Source organism: Petromyzon marinus, chromosome 6 (genome assembly GCF_048934315.1).
Source record: "Petromyzon marinus isolate PM22_M1 ecotype Great Lakes invasive population chromosome 6, UKy_Petmar_22M1.pri1.0, whole genome shotgun sequence".
NCBI lineage: Eukaryota > Metazoa > Chordata > Hyperoartia > Petromyzontiformes > Petromyzontidae > Petromyzon > Petromyzon marinus.
Genome location: NC_133672.1, coordinates 14,196,503 through 14,219,656, shown reverse-complemented (window position 1 = coordinate 14,219,656; position 23,154 = coordinate 14,196,503). Strand labels below are relative to the sequence as shown.

Below are 23,154 nucleotides of genomic sequence, written 5' to 3'. Positions count from 1 at the left end.
GAACCAAGAATGTATTTGTTAAGTTGAATGAAATTTCACTCAATTACTCCACTGGTGCCAAAAGCAATCCCACGGCTGATGGTGCAGATTTTGGGTTTGCCTAAGATTTGTTCTTCACTTCAGCAGCCCATGTGAGCTATGCAGCGCATAAAATCCCAGTAAAAATCCCCAAAACACAATGTAATGTACATTGTGAGCTATATTTAAAACAATCGTGCATTTTAACCATTTTTTAAGAATGCTGCTATTTTAGTTTTATCAAAATAATCAAAAAAGCACAACACTTTACAAGATAAGACACGATGCCGATGCTTGAGAGTTGATACGAGCACTCGAAGAACATAAATTCGTCATCAGGAACAGGGAGGTTAGCCTCTTGTCTTAGTCTAGCTCGAGTCTCCTTTTACAACTGTCCACACAGAGACATCTGGTAAACCAGGTATCAACAGGCCCATTTCTTCAAATAATGACCAATGTATGTGCTAACGTCATGGTAAGAGATAAGGTCTGTTACTTTAGGAACTTGTTCATACATGAATGGGTGTAGAACTATTCTACGATGAAAAGGCTTTCATGACATACCATACAGTTGTAATAAAATAGCTCCTGCATGCCACAAAGTGCTACTCATCTACCTAATCATAAACTTGTGCATAAGCTATGAATAAACTGTGCTAAGCCCCCTGTTCCAAAACAGCATTTCCTGTAAACAGGGTCAAATGGACAACACTCTGAGCAACTGTATACCTTATGGGGCATACATTTCCCTTGCCAGAGCGAGACCACTGCACCTGCTAGGCCAGCCTCTCGGGGAACAACCACCGACGCAGAAGGCAATCTTCAATAGGACACGCTAGTATCGTTTTACACACACTTTTCCAAGACTCCAACCTTGCCACAGGATTTTCAATATATATTTAAAGGAAACCCTGTTTACCAGCAACACCCAGATGGTTTTTAGCTGTAGGAAAACCAAAAATGAAGGCAAAAAAGCATCCCAAATTTACAGTGTTGTCAACATCAATTAAAGTTGAGAAAACCCATGAGCGTGTGGTGAGGCCAGCACGGCATCAAGCTACCTTTTTATTCCCAGTGCTTAAGTTCACACACTGGATCAGCGAATAATTTAAGGCTCAAGTCAACCTAGGACCATTACAGGGTAGGTTCAGACACCACATGTCATGTACATGTTCAGCATCAATGCCAGTAATCAAACCCGCATCGAGGTAATCGAACGGGCGCACACTGTTTCAGCCAGTGATCTCCAGTAATTCTCGTGCTTGAAACTGGCAAGAACAAGCACGCACACACATGCAACCAGGCATCATCTCAACAGCGCACACCTCTGACACACACATACAAGCACTGCAGCTGACCTCCAGGCTGCCCCGCTTGGCAGGGTTGAGCACCAGGAAGCGCTTGAGCAGGTTCTCACAGTCGGTGGACATGTAGAAGGGGATGCGGTACTTCCCGCGCAGCACACGCTCGCGAAGCTCCTACACAGCACATGCGCAAAAAGCCCCCTTGAGTCGGCTCTTTACCCATGGTTAACCACCTACCCATAATATATATTTTCTACATACAGTTTTCAAACTTATTTTATCTCAAATTGTGCTATTGGTATCATGCAACAAGTTGAAGAATCCTATTAGATATGTCGAAGAGCAGTACAATGATTTGTCAGAGAATGGCCCATAGAAGCAGATACCAGAGCTACCTCTCGAGATCCCTTCAAGTAACATCTAGTCCACACGATAGGGGAAAGCAATTTTCTACTCATGCTGCCACTCAACATTAATAATATTCATCTTATGAAAGTCAAACTGTTATTTTAAACTATTATACATGGAAACCAGCCATATTTTGCAGACAAATTTTATGTTACAGGTTTTTTGTGTATTCATTGGTGACCGAGCTAAGACTATCAACTCACTCTTGAGAAGCAGGTTTAATCACAGGTAGCTGCTTGAAACCAGGATCCAGACGGTATGAGCTCTGGCCTCTGACTTATCTGGACACCTCTAAACTTACTTTGCCGCGACACCCTGTTGCCACACTTCCTCATGAAAATGTGTTTCCATATATGCGGTTGGCAAAAACCAGACGTGATGTAGGTTCCAAAAAATAATCATAGCTGGACTTTAAAAAAACTATCCTGAATGAAAAATTATTACTGGTGATTACCATAGGCAAAATCACTTTTTGACCATGTGAGGTGGTCTTGTCTTTGTGGGATAAAAAAAACATAAGTTGTAATTTTGCATAGCAGTTCTTAAAACTAAAATAATAAAATTACGTGCATCAGAATTCACTCACTGATGCACATACATGTACATGGTACCAATCACTAGTATGCCCCCCACACAATAAGAGCCACCATTCAGGACAAACTGGTAGCGGCATCACCACTGGAGTGTAAGCGGCTTGCTTGCAGGTTTGTGGACAAAGGTGTAATGGGATAATTGTTTAACTGGCCCACAGCCCCCTCTTCCCCCCAACATGCAAACGCACTTTGAGATTCTGGCCGTCGAAGGGCAGCGACCCGCTGACGAGCGTGTAGAGGATCACTCCGAGGCTCCACACGTCCACCTCGGGCCCGTCGTACTTCTTGCCCTGGAAGAGCTCGGGCGCGGCGTAGGGGGGGCTCCCGCAGAACGTGTCCAGCTTGCTGCCCAGCGTGAACTCGTTGCTGAAGCCAAAGTCGGCGATCTTGATGTTCATGTCGGCGTCCAGGAGAAGATTCTCCGCCTGCGCGGGGGGGGGGGGGGGGTGTTCATCAACACCACAGTACCATTTCACGCAGGACATGCGGCAAATGAGAGATTGTTATTACGTCTGCTTAACGTGCTCCATGCGAAAAAAGTTGACCCGTTTTAATTAAAAAAGATATATATATTTGAGCATGTGGAAATCTCACGAACCCCCTTCCTTAGTGCCATGGAATAATTCCCTCTATCACAATAAGCCTCCCTGGATCATCAGGGACAATGCTTGAAAGAGGCTGACTTAAAGGAGCATGGGATCAATTGTTAATTTTTTTTAACCCTGCCCCGAGATATCTGAGACCCACTGGCCCAGTGTCACCAGGACACACACCTTTTTAACTGTATGAGATCCCACTCAGTCAACATACACAGCTCCTAACCCTCCAATTTTAGCCTCCTTTCCCCACCTACCCCCTCTTCTTTTCCAACATCTTTCGTGTTTATTTTAAGATAAGATCAGCCAACCCTATAAAATCCCAATAAGCTCCGTAAATAAGTACCATGCATTGTGAAATGTGAACATAAAAAAATATAAAAAAAAGAAATACAAATGTTCGTCACAGGAAAAAAAGATCTAGTTACCTTTACAATGTTATTAATATGCAATTGGCACAGACTTGTTAGTTATCGTAGGTTCAATAACAATTCGTCTGTTATTAAGTCATAAAATGAATACTTGCACATGCTCAAAGTGTAGTGGATATAAAAGCATGGTAACTGGCAGAATAACTCACTTTGAGGTCTCTGTGTACAATGTGTTTCTGGTGGCAGTATTGCACAGCAGATACAATCTAGAAAGGAAACATGAAGAAATTGTTGATAAAAGTTCAATAACATTAAAATCATTACAAAGAGCAGATTTCCCGTACACCAATGCATCAATAATGAAAGTGGTGGCATTGTTTCATTAACAGTAAGACAACATATAAAAGTAATGCTCTCAGTAGTTGCAAGCAGATATAAAAGCAGTACTAAGGGGTTAGATGTAGCACATTTAATGGCTAGTTGCATCTCACAAACATCTGCAGTTTCCTCTCAAGCACATTTTTTTTTAAACTGGAAAATACAGAGGCTTTTAGAGTACATGGGTTGATAGATTAGCCAGTTTAACAGGTTGCTGCTGGAGTAAGATTGATGATTAACAGTGAATGCATAACATGACCATCAGCTCCACTGCCCCATATTGCACTGACTGCTTATATATTGTAAAAGGCTTTAGTTACCATATGGCAGTCTTGCCATATCAGAGGGACAAAATCTCCCTATTATGTGGACGTACTTCCTTAATTTGAAGGGAGATCATCCAAATTTTCAAAACCAGGTTTGAAAATTAAAATGTCTCTCCAAGGCGCTCTAGAAAACACATTTATCAAAATTTGGATGTGGATAAAAAAAACTCAAAACTCTTTTCTTCGACTATAATAAGCATCTGCAACCGTAAACATTTCTGAATGCACAACCTCTAAATCCACGGGTATAACCTCTGATCTACCAAGAATGCTGTTGCGATTATTGGCTCTCTTTTACCGCATTGCTTTCAGTTTTAATACAACTCACATCCCCGAGGGGCCCTCCCGCTGGACCACTATCACAGAGATTTCCACCCAGTGTTCATTCGGAGTCAGAGCTTTGAGGGATAGGTTATGAGCAACAATTGCGACTACGATATCACATGCGCTCACAATATACACACGAGTGGCAAACCCATAAGAGCATGCAGCCCGAAACCAAATTGGGCATTTTGTGGTGGATGTCATTTTTTGGCGAGTTGGGTTGGGCAAAGATGAGAGTAGACTTAAAAAATACTTAATAATATTAGCAATATCCCAAAGTCCTGACGAAGCCCACTCACTTAAATGATCAGTCAGTGTGCTGCGTCTAATTTTGCATTTGTTCCTGGATTAATCTGCTTCTTTCAGCTCCATGCTTATTTTCATACTTTTCATCTTTTGTTACATTTTCTCTGTCAGTGCCCATGTTTTACTGCATGCAATAGCAGGCAATATCACTACAATTGAAAATCTCGATCTTTAAGCACATTGGTATGTTGATTTTCGTTATAAAATTACATTTTACAAAACAACTGCAACCTGCTACCACCCACCTTTTTATTATATATTTTTGATAACTTCCCACAATCAAATTACTGCCCTAAGTACACATCCAACTGATGCATTTTCTAGTTGTTCCACAAATGTGTTCATTTGTTAATTGAACTTGCAGACGTCTTTTGGTTTGCTCATATTTATCCTGAGTGCAACTTTGCATCCTGGTTTTACTTTTTCAATATTCCGTCAATTATTTCCAATGGTTGTTATATTGACTGTTCATCAGCGTAAATGAGATGGATAATATTTCCTCCATTCTAAATTATGCTTTCATTCCTCAAATACATTTAAAAAATATTTCTTCTAAAGTCACTCTACATAGCCTTAATTGAGAGCGTATCTCCAAGCCAGAACCGTTTTTTGTATTCTGTGACCATCTTCAAGGAATATTTGTACAGCTATTCTATATTTCTTTAATAAATGAACCGATATCAAGAAAACAAGCTCGTTCTAATGGAAAGAGTTGTAATGCCTCTGGGAAGACAAATGATATTAAGAATAAGACTTCCATTATGGGGAAAGGTTTTACTTTAAGGAGCGAATGAAGATGGTCAATATGAATGCATTCAATTCCAGGCCAGACTGCTATCTATGGCTGTCTTGTTTGAGCAAATCTCCAGAACAAATTCACAACTGTGTACAGCCACATCCTCAGTTCCCTTTATTAACGCAGGTTTCTTTAAATGCAATGGAATGTAAGGGACTTCCACTTATCCCAAAGAAATGAATGCCTCCAACACCAATCGGAAACATTTATTATGCAGCACAGCACAAATTAAGGAAATGTGGTCGAAGTCTGGTGGCTACTTCCACCGTGGCCACCTTTAGCACCACAGTGAAGGCCCATTCTCACGTACGCACATCTGTCAACGAGTTCAACATAATGGAGAGCCGGAATGCAGTTTCAGTGGGAATAGTACGTTCACCAACAATACACCAGCGTTATTTTTTTGACAAGTTAAATGATGCCCACCTGTCTAAATTTTGCTCTTGCCTCTTTTTCCTTCATACGTCCATGTGCAACCAAGTAATCAAACACTTCGCCTGAAAAAAATAAAAAATTTCCATTACGTGCAAATAATGAAGGAAATTATACAAATATACACAGACACTTTCATGCGACACTTAATAACGTCAATTTATCTTGCGGATGCATTCCTTATATGCTGAAAACGAATTAGCACGTTCACAAAGAACAGGACTCATTAATAAACACGAATAGAAATGCAGCTTGTAAATCGTTCAGACTTGACAGTTCAATTCAGTATTTCAATAACGCTATATATTTTCTTTATCTGAGATGTGATCTTCATCACTCATTTTCCTCAAGCGAAAGTGTGAAGAAACTAGAACAAAAAAACACTGACAAAACCAACACCTTGAAATCACCTGACATTGGTGACTAATATAAAAAAACTAAACAATTTGTATTTTACCAGGTAAGGCCAAATGAGCTATACAGATATTTTTGCAGAAGTGATCTGGCCACAAGTAATAAGCTCAGCGAAGTGGCTATCATGTGGAAATTTATAGCAGCCAAATAAACTCATGTTTATAAATGTAGAGGGGAAAAACCGGAGGACCCGGAGAAAAATCAACACGACCACAGGGAGGAACATGCAAACTCCAAATATTCAGGCATCACGACGGGGGTTGAACCCACGACCTCCTGTATTCCAGGCGAGGTAGTTAACATCTCGCTATAGTGGTACCCATTATATAAGGGAATAGGGAAACTCCCATAGACTATATACAATTTATTGAGGGGCCAGTTGGTTTTGGCAAAAATGATCTAACAGGTGGTTATTTCGACATCACTCCAGCACCTTGCACACGTTAAAAAATACCGCACTTCAGCGAGACCGTAACGTCCACAAGCAGACGGGTCAGCGGGGCTTATCATGAATGTTTCTTGCAGAGGAGTGACTCATTTCGGATGTGGTGCCAGTCAGAGTTGGGGGATGAGATCAGGTTACAAACTGGAGAACCTTGATTTCGCAGGGAGCAGTGCGACCTCTGTGGTATCAAAAACTTGGACTGAACTTTTCCCCCCAAAGTGCCATATGGAGGAAAAGGAGAAAGGAGAGACCAAAACTTTCAAAAAACAAAAAGTAAGTCATTGACATCAGAGGAAACTGGAAAATTAATGAGTGATCTTTACCTCCACTTGCATACTCCATGACGAGATACAATGTTTTTTCCGTCTCAATAACTTCAAATAATTTAACTGCAAAAAATCAAACAAACAAATTAAGAAGACGCAAGGAACACAAGCGTACACTTTAAAATTAAATACAATGCAGCAGAATACTGACTCTAAATACATTTTAAAGTGGATACAACACAGAAATAATTCACGTCAGCACTGCAGGAGCTAATGAATTGCGGGGATATATATTCAATGTGTTCCGCTTTAGTTAAACATGCTGCAATTAAGTGTTTTTGTGAAATGCCCAAATGTCCTAAAATGCAGGACCCTCCTAAAAGACGAAACATGATGAAGCTTTACAGAACACATTCATTATTAATATAGTTGGTGGCATCCATACCTATATTGGGGTGGTTTAAAATCTTCATGATTCTTACTTCTCTGAAAAGCTGAAAAAGACACAAAATCTAATTATACCTCATTAATTTTAAAACATTGCCCTGGATTCACAGCTGAGATGCACATCTCATTTACTGTGAGGTCCTGCAATCCTAGTGGTAGCATAAGGGTCAGCAGACATTACATTTACAATTTGTTACCATGTTAAAAACAAAACATGCATGAGAGATAATCATGGATTGCAGATACAGGGCATTAAATATAATTGCAGACAAGACAAAGACAACTACTTAAATATGATTCATTCCCATTCAGCAGTACTGTAAAATCTAATGCTGACAATTGGGTGGTATGAAATTGTTAATGGGTACATACATTTTTTATCAAATGGCAAAAAATACCTTAACAATTAAGAGTAAAGAACCATTACATAAAAACATATCAATTAATTTTGGCTACTCGTACATCGATAGCAAATTTGACTGTAGCCTCAATGATCGACATAAACACATCTGGTAAAATAGATTACATACTGTGGACAACTCGATTCCAGTTTGCAATTATCTTTTCGGTTTCAGCCAAGCCAAATTTTATCAGCGAGTTGGTCGCAGAACAGTGTGGGAATTTTTTAAAATGTATAAATGGGTTGCAACATCCCCCAAGACTTCTGATTTTTTTTACGATATCTGGCAGAGGGCACTAAAAGCCCAAACTAGGGATTTCACAATGGCGATAAAATAACCCTCCAACTGAAAACGTCCTGTGACGATTGGGTAGAATGCCAAAAATATTCCACAAAGATGAGGGATAATTTTTGTTGTGAGGATTTCCACAATGGTCAGAGCAGCACCAATTTTTTTTATTGCAGATATGCAAACTTTTACTCTTTTTAAAGTGGGTCACATTTTCAAATACTATTTGGGGACATATATTTGTGTTTAAAAATAAGTAGGGCTAGCTCCTTCGTGGGACCTCCTTTGCCAGTACCAAAATATGAGAATAGGTTTTCCCCCTTTTATCTGGCAACAAGTGTTAAGTTCGGTAAAGTCACGTAGAAGGGAAACAATGAAATTATAAAATTCTCACGACGTTTCGACTGCAACACAAGCAATCATCATCAGGTGTAAAAAAAAACACAGCTGATGATTGCTTGTGTTGCAGTCGAAACGTCGTGAGAATTTTATTGTTTTATATTTTTATTATTTTATTGTTTCCCTTCTACGTGACTTTATCGAAAGAACCAAGAATATGAATCCCTGCAGTCACGAAAGCTTTAAATCAAAATTTAAGTGTTAAGTTGGTAAAACACCAAACTGAAACCGTTTACGACGACTCATGTCTGCATTAACCACAATACCTGTGGTCAAAATCCAAACAAAAAACACACTGATAATATATGCAAGAGGTCCCACGATGTAGATACTCACCCCGAGCTCTCATTACTCTGAGTGGCATTGTCTTTGTGCTGTACACCTTTTGGCGTCCTATGGTCTAACACCGTTTGAGCCGAGGCTCAAAAGAAAGCTGTCGCTGGTGTGGACCAATAAGTTTAAAAGACAATGCATATATTATCAGAGTATGTTTTTGTTTGCATTTTTACCACAAGTATTGTGGTTAATGCAGACGTAAAAGGTTTCAGTTTGGTGTATTAACAACTTAACACCTGTTTTGTTGCCAGATAAAAGGGGAAAAAAACCTATGCTCCTAACTTGCTCCTGTTTGTTTTTTTCCGAACAATGCATTGTTTAAATCTTATGCATAGAAAAAAACCCAACAATTTCTTGAGAAACATTCACCATCCACGTGCCAGTTATCTCTAGCTATCACACAGGTCTAGGCTATTATGCAATTTTGAAGAAAACAGGGGCAGAAAAGAATTACCTACACATTGTGGTAGCCATAAAAAATGGAAACCAGTCAATCCTGTCTTCTTGGTTCTTTCGGTTAAGTCACGTAGAAGGGAAATAATAAAAATAAAACATAATAAAGTAAAATTCTCACGACGTTTCGGCCACAACACAAGTAGCCTTCCTCACGTGAAGAAACAGAACTGTCGGAAAGACAGCGCTCCAATGAACACTGCTAAGCTTGGCAGCGTATTTTAAGCTGGGTGGGAGGAGCAGAGCACCTTGACAAAGGAGTTTACATATCAACAGAATAATTTAGCATTGAAGTAGCATTAATTGATCAAACAAAACAGTTCTCTTTGAAACCTTCTGCGGCCAGGCCACCAAGACTATATGGCCTTCCAAAGAGACAAAGAAGATACACCCCTTCGTCCCATAGTTTCTACTATCAACTCTCCCACCTACAAACTGGCTCGTTTTTTGTCTGAAATCCTGTGGCCTTTTACTGGAAAAACCACCTCTGCGGTACTAAACTCGACTCACCTGGTATCGACAATCAAGGGTATTTCCCTATCCCCAGACGACCTGCTTATCAGTTTTGATGTGGTTTCCTTATTCACCAAAGTTCCTGTACCTGACACCATCACAATCATTGAAGACATACTGATGTACCCCCCCCCCTGGTGAGACACTGCTTAACCAACACATACTTCACCTGGAATGGAACTTTCTACAAACAAACTGAGGGCACCCCAATAGGCTCCCCCCTATCTCCATGTGTAGCCAACGTTTTCATGGAGAAATTTGAGACTGATGCCATCCAGACTGCCACTCTACGCCCGACCTTATGGAAGAGGTACGTGGATGACACGTTTGTCATCTGGCCACATGGCCGGCCTGCTCTAGACCAATTCCTCGACCACATCAATTCCATACACCCAGCCATCAGATTTACCATGGAAGTCGAAAAAGATGGCAAGCTACCCTTTTTGGATGTCCTAATTAAAAGGAGACCTGATGGTTCAATGAGCTACTCTGTCAAAAGGAAAGCTACCCATACGGATGCTTACTTAAAACCGGATTCCCACCACCATCCATCCCAGAAGAATTCCCTCATCAAGACTATACCATAGAGCCCAATGCATCTCCGACCAGGAACACATTGCCAGTGAACTCAAGCACGTACACCAAGCTCTCAAGGCTAATGGTTACTCCGACTACACAATCCGCAAAGCCATCACTCCAACCATGAAGAAGGATCCTCTTGAGGAGCCATTCAAAACCACCACCTTATCCTACATTGTGGGGGTCACAAAAAAGATATCCAAAATCTTGAATAAACACAAGATCCAGGTCCGATTCAACACAGTACATAAAATCCATGATCTGGTCTCATCTGTAAAAGATGTGGTTCCAGACATACAGTACCCGGGCGTCTACAAACTAAGTTGCCTCTGTGGTAGCAGTTACATTGGAGAAACCAAACGACATGTCTCGAACCGCATCCGTGAACATAAAGCAGACTTGAAACACGGTAGGACGAACACCTCAGCCGTGGCAGATCACTGTTATAATTCAGTGGGCACACATGACATTGACTTCTCCAAGACGGAGGTTCTCTGCAAGCCATCCGGCTGCCATGAGAGATTCGTTCATGAGGCCACCCACATATACAAACACAGAGACAATTTCAACCGAGAAGATGGATTCTGGCTTAGTAATCATTGGAAAGACGTGATAAACCATTTCGGTTCTTGATTGATTGTATTTTACGGTGACTTTCAGACCGCAGTCCATTCGCTGGCACTGCCTCTTAGTACCTTTCACACGACGGTCAATGGAATGGTTTATAGCATATTGTATAATAATAAATAGTATAAGTGTAATGTTTAACATAATTCATAAGGCAATATATAGTATCGTAATTGTATAGTGAATATACAGCAGTGTGGTATACAGTAGGGTTGGTAGAATAATACATAGTGTAATATTACAAGTCTAATATTTTTATAATCTAAAGTATAGGGTAGTGTATAGTAACGCATTGTATAATTCAAAGGTGGGGTTTGTCTATGGCAGTGTATATTACGGTGTATAGTCGTGTAATGTAGAAAAAAGTTTAGTTGGAGGCATATCAATATAATGCATAATGTTAGAGCTTACATTGGGCTGTGTATACAATATTATACAATGTAGTCTAGATTGGAAGGTATAATATTGTAATGTATAGTAGTCTAGTTTATAGCATAATTGTAACACAACACAGGACAGATCAGCGCATCGTGGCTGTTTCTCCCTCTCTCCCCCCTCCTCCGTTACGAGCATAGATGGACTCGTCCGTCTGAGCAAAGCTCGTCGCTTTCCGTGGTGCTAACGTTGAGGAAAAAAGAAAAAAAAAGAAACCGCCACTTTTTTCGACATAGAATTGTAATGTATAATGACTTATTGTTAGTAGCTCAGCTGATTGGAGAGTATATTGCTTACATTGATTATATTGATGTAGTTTATATTTAGCTCTTTCACATCGGTTTATTGTATGACAGTTGGGTAGTTGCAGTTATTTAGCGTTAATATACTAAATGCCTCTGTTGATATGTAAACTCTGACTTTAACATAGCTACTTCCGTGACCAGTTACATGCTAATCCCTCACACTAACATCACGCTAATCTCCCAGTTACATGCTAATTTCTGACTTTAACATCCTGCTAATCTATTGTATTAACACACCTACTTCAATGCTAAATTATTCTGTTGATATGTAAACTCCTTTGTCAAGGCGCTCTGCTCCTCCCACCCAGCTTAAAATACGCTGCCAAGCTTAGTAGTGTTCATTGGAGCTCTGTCTTTCCGACAGTTCTGTTTCTTCACCTGAGGAAGGCTAATTGTGTTGTGGCTGAAACGTCGTGAGAATTTTATTGTTTTATTTTTATTATTTTCCTTCTATGTGACTTTACCAAAAGAACCAAGAAGATGAATCCCTGCAGTCACAAAAGCTTTAAATCGAAATTCAGTCAATCCTGCTCAAACCAGAATTCACACTATAAATGACTTAGCAATAAGATACACTGGTTTCAATCGTGCCCCAAAATCTGAAACCTGACTGCAATTACGCAAAACAAATTCACACATTTCTTTCCCCACGACCACGATAAAGATATTTACACATGGCACACTTACATAATGCTGTATGGCATTTGTACAACATTCGTGCAAGCACAAGCAAGTCAACTTTAAGAGTCAAGAAGATAATGCTTTGGCCATGGTAAAAAAAGAAAGCATTGTCTATCACATACAAGGCATTTTTTTCAACCCACAAGCAAAAACAGCATCTAAAAACTAATGTTAAACCCAGTTTTTATAATTGGCCCACCAACACCCTCGCAAAATTGGAGTGTGTCAGTGGCCAACATATGAATAAAATAAGTTTGTGAATGGTGTTGTGTGTCTCTTCCAGATATTAGTGTTGTGACGGTTGTCTATTAAGAATATGGTTGGTGACATACAAACGGCCATCCATCAGCAGTGGCAGGGTCAGAGCCACCAGCTACAGCCTTATCAGGGGAATTTGGTCTAGAGAGAGACTCAGACATCACTTGCTTGCTTACTGAGAGGAGGAAGAGATCTGACCATACTATGCTATACCTACAACTTAACGAAATCACACCTTTCACCCTTTAATTAACCATCTCACTGAAGGCCACATTGGAGCCTCCACTTCATACAAACTCGGACACCTCTATCCTTTCAATATCACGAGTGTGGTAAGCGCATTACGTGGGTCAGGCGGATTTAAAAATATATATTGTTGAACTGCTTTAACAAACGTAGTGCTGGATGTTTTTCTGCGATACTTTGATGTGATTAAAATGTTTACATTATAAGTGTTTTTGGGTGCTCAAGTGGTTCTTCTGATTAATCCGTGTATTATGTAACATGATTCTGAGTCTGTATCCTGCTGGCGAGATGTACTTTTGGATGAAGAGGTCTTATAATTTATTTTTTTAAATAACATCAACCAAGACAAGACTGCGAGGATCATTCATTCTAATTCAATTATAAGACCTACCCAAACAACAATGGTCAACTGCAACTTTATCTTAAAATGGTTCTAATCTGAGCTAAGAATGCTAAGTACTGTAAAACAAGTTAATAGGAAAAATTAGATGACCTCATTTCAATATTACTGCTGTTTACATAGCAATTCTTTTAAATATGTCCACGCATATGCGCTGTTGCACTGTAAAGTCTAAGGCCTATAGAAATTCTGGCATAGGTACAAAGTTGATATCACAAGCAGGCAAGTCGCAAAATCAACACCTGTAACTCTCACAAACACCTTGGTCACGTCCTTGTCATGCATGATCACTGTTCAGATTTAGTAAATAAATGTTCAGTAAGCCTAGTAGCATGGCTTGACAGGCCAGGGCTGCAGGGTTCCCAAAGGTCACCTTCACAGTCAACACTGCAGCAGTCTAACAGCACTGCTTAGCCACCGTGTGCTGGGCAACTGCACTGTAATCTTTTACATCTATGTCAACTAGCATTGCCAAAGAGATAGGCAATATGCCCAAGTGGAATGTGTGTACACGACAGTAGCTTTTGCTCAAGTGCGCAGTGTGATTTAACACAATCAACTTTATTTTGGTTATTAAGGCATTAAGTAAATGCATTCTAAGCTGAATAAACATTGTTTTTAAACTATATATTTTATACGGCTGTTCTTGAAAAACCAGTACTGTATCTGTAATCCAACTTTCATTACATCGGAGCGTCTATGCCTTGGAATTGTTTATTTAAAACTGCATGTACACGAGGTTAAACCGTTAATGTTTAACTTTATCGACGTGCTGCTACAAGACTAACAACCTTGTGTCTACATCTATTCTCTTTACAAGGCATAATAAAAAATATATTTTGAAAGTTCCTGTAATACAAAAGCAAATTGTAAACACGATTTTAAAGACATTACAGATATTTCAAGTGAATGAGGTAATAATGGTGTCTTTCGGTGCTACAGACCGCCTTAATATACTCAAAAGTACATTATTTTGGCAAACTGGAATTCAACTTGATCAAATGTGTAAAATGGCAGGCCAAGAAACCAGTATTCGGATGTGGAGGGTGAACTAAGTGTTGGCCAACTATACACCTTGTCATGCCATTCAATTGCATGTTGTTAAAAACTAATTGGATTGAAGAAACTTTCTCCAGATGCATCTCTATACATTGGTATCATTTAAAACAGCGCCTTGTATAACGAATTTTGACCACTGGTTCGGCATCGATAATGCAGATGAGTGATGACGCAAAGCTCGATAATGTAGATGCGTGTTGATTACCTACTGCTTAAATAGCATCTACAGAGCCAACTTATACAAACATAATCCTTATTCAGTAAGTTGGCAGATGCAATGGCGCATCAGTTATTAGACGTGCACGACTCGAGGGTATAACCACTTCACAGGATAATGATATTATTCCTCGTCCTTGGAAATGCCAAGCACATCAATCAATACAATTTGTCCAGGGCACTGATGTGGGAAATTCTACTTTGTTAATCGTGATTTGCTGTTCACTTTCAGATTTTAAAGACGTAAAATAACATAGGTACACAATTACAAGATTAAAATTATTCAAAGATGAGCTGGCCATGAGGCTTAGAATAATTGTAAAGGGAAAATTAACAAAAACATTGCACAGGCCTACACATATGCAGAGCACTTTTTCTATCGAAGGAAAATTCACTTTAAAAGTTAAACAGGTTATGAAGGTCGGCATATGATTTGGATAGATTTAAGCCAAAGCCACTAAGTAATTTACATTGGAAACATTTTTATTCATTCAAAAAAATACAAAACTAAAGAGGATGGCTTTCACCATAATATATTATAGTATGGAATTTATGGTTTCATATCTTCAAACCTTATCTGATCTAGTATTCTTTTGTTCTTTCGGTAAAGTCAGGTAGATAGAAAAATAAAAATAAAAGTGAATAAAATACTGAATTAAAATAATAAAAAAAACACTACCGTAGACTGTAGCCTGGTCCTTAATCGGAGTGAGCGTACTGGCAGTCTATAATGTAGACTTATTATTGGTTCTTTAATAAAAAAAGTTTCGGAAAATGCTGGAAGATTTGGATATTAGTGCCTTGAAAATGATTGTTCACAATAAAACTCGCAATCAAACTTTACGACCAAGTTTTATTACCACGTCTTAAACAAGCAAGTACTTCCATAACTGTGCAGGCAAAGTTATATTCACAATCTCATAAAGCTATGCATACAAGGAACTTGCACACATTTTCCGGTATTACAATTTTGGGTTTATAATTAATTTTTAACAACCCTTCGACCTGGACTTAAGTTTGATTACCGGCTATCTCTACCATCAATGGCGAGTCGTAAGTAAACAGTCCTGGGCCCCAACTTCACCTGTCTACATTGCGCACAGCGTGGTGATGTATGATCCCCCCCGCCCCACAGCTACCATGGTGTGTGGGGAGGCCTTCATCACGTATATTGACAGAACTGCAAGTTAAGTGTCAAAGTCTTGTCAGAAGATGCTCTTTAGTTTCAATGGGAGAAAACTCTTAAGTATTCAGTTTGGTTTTGTTTCTTCAAAAATGAAAGTAATTGTAATCCCTTACCCATACCCACTGTCTATTAAAATACAAAATTAACTATGCTGAAACTTACCAGAAATATCCTTAATTACTCGTAAAAAAAGCTATCTAAAATCTCAATCGTTCTTAGATAAATCCATCGCTCAGATTAAATTTAACCTCCAGGCTATATTATTTTAAAAAGACAACTACACCAGCCACTTGTTGACATCTATACTCATATTGTTTATTTTTAGTGTGCTATAGTTCTAGAAGTGAGCCACGGTTTCGAATTTGCATCGTCTTCATGTTTATACCACGGTGGTGAGACGTTAACTACCTCGTCTGGTATACATGAGGTCTTGGGTTCGATCCCAACCCGGACGCCTGAAAGTTTGAAATTTGCATGTTCTCCCCGTGGTCGCATGGATTATCCCTCCTTATTTATAAACATGCGTTTAAAGTATTTGGCTGCTATAAAATTCCACAATCAAATTCAATGGGCTATAATTTGTGGCCAGGTCGCTTCTGAAAAAGAGCTATATAGCCTTAGTGGGCCTTACCTGGAAAAATAAAGTTTTATATCCCATGGCTCAGACTGCACTGGCTGCCAACAGTCACAGATCAGTCGATGAGTTTGCTTTGTTAAGCGATGGTTTTCTTTGCTTTTATTGTCCACGTGTAGCACTGCCGTGAAGTATCACAGTTTGTCTTTCAAACCAATGAATGAGCAAATTGTACGAGATTGAGAAATGGAATTCGTAAATTGCCAAATTAATATGCATCCGAAAACCGGTGATTTACATACGTCTCACAGTGGCAAACAAAGGGGTATAGTCCGAGTAAAATAATTCGTATTCCCAATGAAATATAACTCATTCAAGGATGAGAAACTGAACACAAAATGAGGGTCAGCTTTCATTCCTGGACAATTGAATGGAGTGTAAACTTGTAAACTCAGCGTACAGAATTCTGTTGACAAAACAACCATTTTGTAATCATTCAAAACAAATGCCTCCTCGTCGTGTTTTTATGGTGTTTAATTTCACATTTAGCTTCGCATGTAAACATACAGTTACTGGTAAACAACATTATTTTACGGTATGATTAGGTGTAACCTGATTTATTATGCTATTTATAATCAGTGTGCTGCACAGCACGGAGTAGGCTACAAATTACCTATAAGCAATGAATGTACCGTGGTGCAAGGATTGTGCACATTTAACAGATGCCTAACAGACATCCCGAGGTACATTAGCTAGACTGTAAATTGATCCAGCCGCCTTCAACTATGTTACCAATCGATATAAGGGTGCAATGAGCTTGCATTTCAGCATACAATGACAAGAAAAATCCATTTAAACGAAATTGAGACACATCCAATACTGATGTAAATGTTTCTGTTCAAGGATACAATGTCAGTGAAAAAAATTACACTGAATGTATGAAGGAACACTATTTTAATTTGAACGAGGAAAATTATTGAGGCATTCTTTATTAAACATGAATGAGGAGAACGTGTATTTGTGTTTCACAATTCTACTTGCACAATTCAACCGACTTCGCTTAGAAAACGCTATTTTTATTTGAACCAAATGAGCACAAACACTATATGGATAGTGTGGTTCACACAAGGAAACCAATGAATCACCTTGTGCAACTGTATCCACAACCATTAATTGATCCCTCCCCGTAAGGCATCCTGCAAGACGTTATTGGTGTCCAGTTGCAGCAAGAATCTACAGCCAGTGGTTTAAATGACCAATGGTGTAACATTTACCAAACGTGCGGAGGGGAAAAAAAACCTGCTAAAAAGCCTCTCATCACGATGAACGGCAGCAAACATAATAAAGGCATCAAAGTAATGCTGGTCTACAAACATGCAAAAAACCTCCCCGTGCCTGGATCATTTTAGTCACCCCTTGACAATTACAGCATTTGCACAATACACGGTGTCTCAATGGGCTTCCACCCGGCTATAAATAAAAGGTTAATTCATAACTCATGGCTGTAGTTTGCAGAAAAATAAATCCCACCAGCTTTAATACTGTATGCAAGAACATCTGCTTACCAGCTCTTAAGGCTTAAACAAAGTTCGTGACCTTTCTAACTACAAAGAAATGTAATGCATACAATTAAGCAGCTGTGTTAAAGTGCAATCTTTAAACCTCCTAACATAAATCTTCACCCGAGGAATAATCTGTCTTTCTTGCCATGTCTTCTCATACCCATAGCAGTATGACCAGACATTTGTAATAGTTTCACTCTACTTTCGACCTATAGCAAAAATCCCCAAATTCCATTCATATGGGGGGGGGGGTGAGGGGGCATAACGTGGATCATGTAAATACACGGTGCACAGCAGATGTTCGACCAAATAATATGGGAATAGCTGCACGGTCGCATTAATCTGAAAAACTGTGCGGATTACAAGAGGAAGTGCGGCGCACAACTGATAGCGAAATTAATCCACGATTAATTTGTGAATTGAAGTTAGAATATTTTTTATAAGGCCTCAAATGGTGTATATACGTTAATGGATTATTAGACGAGATATCGAAGTCTAAAAATGGCTCAATCATTTTACACTTAAACAAAAGTAAACACGGCGCATCTGTATAACATAACCCAAAAAATCAAAAGGGACCGTAAAGATTTTTCGATCCGCTGCAGTGTGCCACAGATTACGGGGATTTGTGGATGTTTCGGATTGCCAATTCTCTGAATTATACTGTACATTAAGTGGAAACTTTAAACGTGGATGACTTGCAAGCATATCAACAGTTGCAAGCTCATGGTTCCATTCACTCTGAAAAGCAAAGCTATTTTTTATTTACCTCTAAGTATCCATCTTGATAAAATAAACTTTTATGTACAGTATGGGGAAAAAAACCCCACCACAAATACATCAGATCATAATGACTTTAAGATCTTATGGCACCACCCGACTTGACAAAAATACCCATGTCTTGAGAAACAAACCCACCCCAATACAGTGAGGGAAAAAGTATTTGATCTCCTGCTGATTTTGTCCGTTTGCCCACTGACAAAGAAATGATCAGTCTATAATTTTAATGGTAGGTTTATTTGAACAGTGAGAGACAGAATAACAACAAAATCCAGAAAAACGCATGTCAAAAATGTTATAAATTTATTTGCATTTTAATGAGGGAAATAAGTATTTAACCCCCTCTCAATCAGAAAGATTTCTGGCTCCTAGGTGTCTTTTATACAGGTAACGAGCTAAGATTAGGAGCACACTCTTAAAGGGAGTGCTCCTAATCTCAGCTTATAATCCTGTATAAAAGACACCTGTCCACAGAAGCAATCAATCAATCAGATTCCAAACTCTCCACCATGGCCAAGATCAAAGAGTTCTCCAAAGATGTCAGGGACAAGATTGTAGACCTACACAAGGCTGAAATGGGCTTCAAGACCATTGCCAAGCAGCTTGGTGAGAAGGTGACAACAGTTCGTGCGATTATTCGCAAATGGAAGAAACACAAAAGAACTGTCAATCACCCTCGGCCTGGGGCTCCATGCAACATCTCACCTCGTGGAGTTGCAATTATCATGAGAACGGTGAGGAATCAGCCCAGAACTACACGGGAGGATCTTGTCAATGATCTCAAGGCAGCTGGGACCATAGTCACCAAGAAAACAATTGGTAACACACTACGCCGTGAAGGACTGAAATCCTGCAGCGCCCGCAAGGTCCCCCTGCTCACGAAAGCACATATACATGCCCGTCTGCAGTTTGCCTATGAACATCTGAATGATTCAGAGGACAACTGGGTGGAAGTGTTGTGGTCAGATGAGACCAAAATGGAGCTCTTTGGCATCAACTCAACTCGCCGTGTTTGGAGGAGGAGGAATGCTGCCAATGACCCCAAGAACACCATTCCCACCGTCAAACATGGAGGTGGAAACATTATGCTTTGGGGGTGTGTTTCTGCTAAGGGGACAGGACAACTTCACCGCATCAAAGGGACGATGGACGGGGCCATGTACCGTCAAAAATCTTGGGTGAGAACCTCCTTCCCTCAGCCAGGGCATTGAAAATGGGTCGTGGATGGGTATTCCAGCATGACAATGACCCAAAACACACGGCCAAGGCAACAAAGGAGTGGCTCAAGAAGAAGCACATTAAGTTCCTGGAGTGGCCTAGCCAGTCTCCAGACCTTAATCCCATAGAAAATATGTGGAGGGAGCTGAAGGTTCGAGTTGCCAAACGTCAGCCTCGAAATCTTAATGACTTGGAAAAGATTTGCAAAGAGGAGTGGGACAAAATCTCTCCTGAGATGTGTGCAAACCTGGTGGCCAACTACAAGAAACGTCTGACCTCTGTGATTGCCAACAAGGGTTTTGCCACCAAGTACTAAGTCATGTTTTGCAGAGGGGTCAAATACTTATTTTCCTCATTAAAATGCAAATCAATTTATAACATTTTTGACATGCGTTTTTCTGGATTTTGTTGTTGTTATTCTGTCTCTCACCGTTCAAATAAACCTACCATTAAAATTATAGACTGATCATTTCTTTGTCAGTGGGCAAACGCACAAAATCAGCAGGGGATCAAATACTTTCTTCCCTCACTGTACCTGATACTGGGCTAGTTTTCTGTTGTTTGGTTAAAGGCTGGTGTATACTGATTGTAGTTTCTGATGGCGGACAACTTGTCAGGATTTAAAGGCCTCAAATTGTAAATGTTGTGGATTTACCCTTCAACACATCAGTGGGCTAAAGCAACTAATTGGCGCGTTTTGTTTACGTGACAAACCTTACTGCGTGTGTCGGGTAGTGGGGGGTTACGACACATTTATACTTACGCGATCTAACCCAAAACCTTTCATTATGAATTTAAAGGGCTGCAGCTCACAATTTTTTTTCTGAAATTAAATCGTCAAGATAAGATTTAGAAACTCTCACGTAATTATAATTTCACTTCTGGAAATAAATATTTCACAAAATCTGTCAGTGCCAATTCAAACCTGTGCAGGAGAAAATTGACACCACCTCAAACGGCTTAAGACAGTGTGCATGTTGGCAGGCATGTGTCAACTTGCTCATCCAACACAAAACATGACTCAAAACCAACTTCCCACCTTGCTAAGCTAATCAGAACCGAAAAAACACAGACAAAAAAGAAAAACATTTTGTTCAGCACTGTCAGTTTATCTTTGATATGTATCCACGTCCTTCATATTACTGCTCAGCAGCGCTGTGCTTTGCCTAAAGTTGCCAAGAGGTCAGGATGTGACATCCGGATGATATTTACCCCACCGGAAGCAGAAGGCCCCCACGGTTGAGGCTGCAAAGCACTCAAAATAGCTAAGTGTACTGTCAAGGCCAAGGCGTGGCAAAGCTGTTTGCTGCTGCTTGTATAATGTCTGCATAGCCGGACCAAACAACTGCAAAGCAGGTATATAAATTAGTGACCCTCAGCGCAATTTCATAAACTGTGACAATTAGGGGCAACAATTAGATTCCAGAATCAATTATTTTTGCATTTGTACTGTCTGTACAGTGTGTCTTGTTTGGTCGATCTTATTATTTCAGACCATTATCTTAAAGGAAACATACTATTATAACATATCCATGGACAGAAAATAACGAATTCGTAAAAGCCTGATTTGATGCATGTACCAATAACGTAATATTTCAATTCAATAAATTAATTATGATGTGCCTAGTACATTGCGCAATGTAATTAGCGAGCATAATAGTAACCCGAGTGGACAAAAATAACTACAGAAGGGCTCCTGAAGGACTTCCCACTGCAAATAAATGTTAAGCAATGGCAATTTGTGGTTTGCGGGGCCAGACAATAAACATTACCTTTAAAAAACAACAATTCATTATACAATCAATTTATTTATTATTGTTAATTATTTAAAAGTTAATATTCTATATTGATTTAAAATGGATGCCCTATTATACAAGAACTGTACTACAAATGAGCAGCTGGGTGGTGCACAATGGGGATTAATATTTAAATATATTTTATATCAATTATAAACCATTTGTCATTAAAATCAGTGATCCTATAATACTTCCTAAGTATTGCCAACCTAATTCTTTAGAGGCATAGGGAGGCAGTTTAGGATTAGAAATATTAAGACTATTAATGTCGCAAAATACTCAGGAATTGCCAATAACGTAGCTCCCACTGAAAGCCCTGGCGGTTAAATGTCAAAAAAAACCTAATTTGCCAACGATTTTTTTTTAATCTAGGAACTGTGTAGTTTTCCTTTCTATGCTGAATCAGTAGATATTGTTTGGAATTATGGAGATAAAGTGATGAACAATACGTGGATGATATGAAACGTACTATTATTTCAGCAAGCACAGCGATGATTATCAGTAAAATGTAGAGAACGTATGCTTCTAAATTTGGTACAGAAAGACCCAACACATTTTATAACATGTGGATTTTAGACGTAAAGACGTGCCAATTACAGGTCATTCTCAAAAAATGCACCTGTTGAAACTCTAGCTGATTGTGCTGACAAACGAGGGAAAAATGGCCATCAAAGGCCACAGAGCAATAAAAAATATTTTTGGCAATAACACAATTTTCTCCTATTCGTTTTTAGTTAACAAATAATAGCAGTTAACAAAAATTCTTGCCAATTACTCTATAGTTCAAATGTCTAAGGCATTCAACACATGTTTCTGTAAGCATAGACTTACATGTAACTGGACGTTGCCTAGCAACATTAATGAGGTCACGTGAACTGAATGATAACAAATGAATAAACAATTGTAATGAGGCGAGGGATCTCAATAATAAACCTTATGTATTTCTGCAAAAGCCAAAATTTGTGCAAAAGCTTACTACTGCTAATTTTATACAGTGGCACATATGCACTTTTGGCTTACATTATAAACAAGTAAAACTAGCTTTATTACAATGGGTACAATTCCGACAGGTAGATCTCAGTTTCCAATTACCGCCAGCTGTTTCTAAATCTCGACTGGCATTTCTAATACTGGAAGCATTTATCAATGCACGTCAGCATCTTTCCTACCCTGGTGGGACACACAGCTGGCTGCATGCCCATACAAGGCACCCCCCCATTGCAGCATCACAGCCACAAGAAGAAAATACAACATGCGGTAATTGCTTTGCCGTGTAATTACATTTTCTGATGCCAAGCACCTCGGGTGGAATATACTTAAGGTTTCTGATATACAATTGCTACTCCTAATGAATCGAGCAAAGATAAATACCAATTACAACTATACAAAAAACACATACATTATTACATAGGAGGCTA

General features: G+C 39.3%; 1 protein-coding gene across 12 annotated transcripts in view; it reads right to left on the bottom strand.

Annotated features, from left to right (window-relative positions):
* The window catches only part of LOC116939440 (MAP/microtubule affinity-regulating kinase 3-like), a 46,634-nt gene that overhangs the window by 17,005 nt on the left and 6,475 nt on the right, over nucleotides 1–23,154 (bottom strand). For all 12 annotated transcript variants that reach the window (XM_032947783.2, XM_032947781.2, XM_032947784.2 and 9 more), the window contains exons 4-9: nucleotides 7,423–7,471; nucleotides 7,035–7,100; nucleotides 5,847–5,917; nucleotides 3,500–3,556; nucleotides 2,512–2,748; nucleotides 1,377–1,496 (exon numbers count right to left, since the gene is read on the bottom strand). In XM_032947783.2, coding sequence (XP_032803674.1) covers nucleotides 1,377–1,496; nucleotides 2,512–2,748; nucleotides 3,500–3,556; nucleotides 5,847–5,917; nucleotides 7,035–7,100; nucleotides 7,423–7,471 — 600 coding nt within the window. The remainder of the gene's footprint in view (nucleotides 1–1,376; nucleotides 1,497–2,511; nucleotides 2,749–3,499; nucleotides 3,557–5,846; nucleotides 5,918–7,034; nucleotides 7,101–7,422; nucleotides 7,472–23,154) is intronic.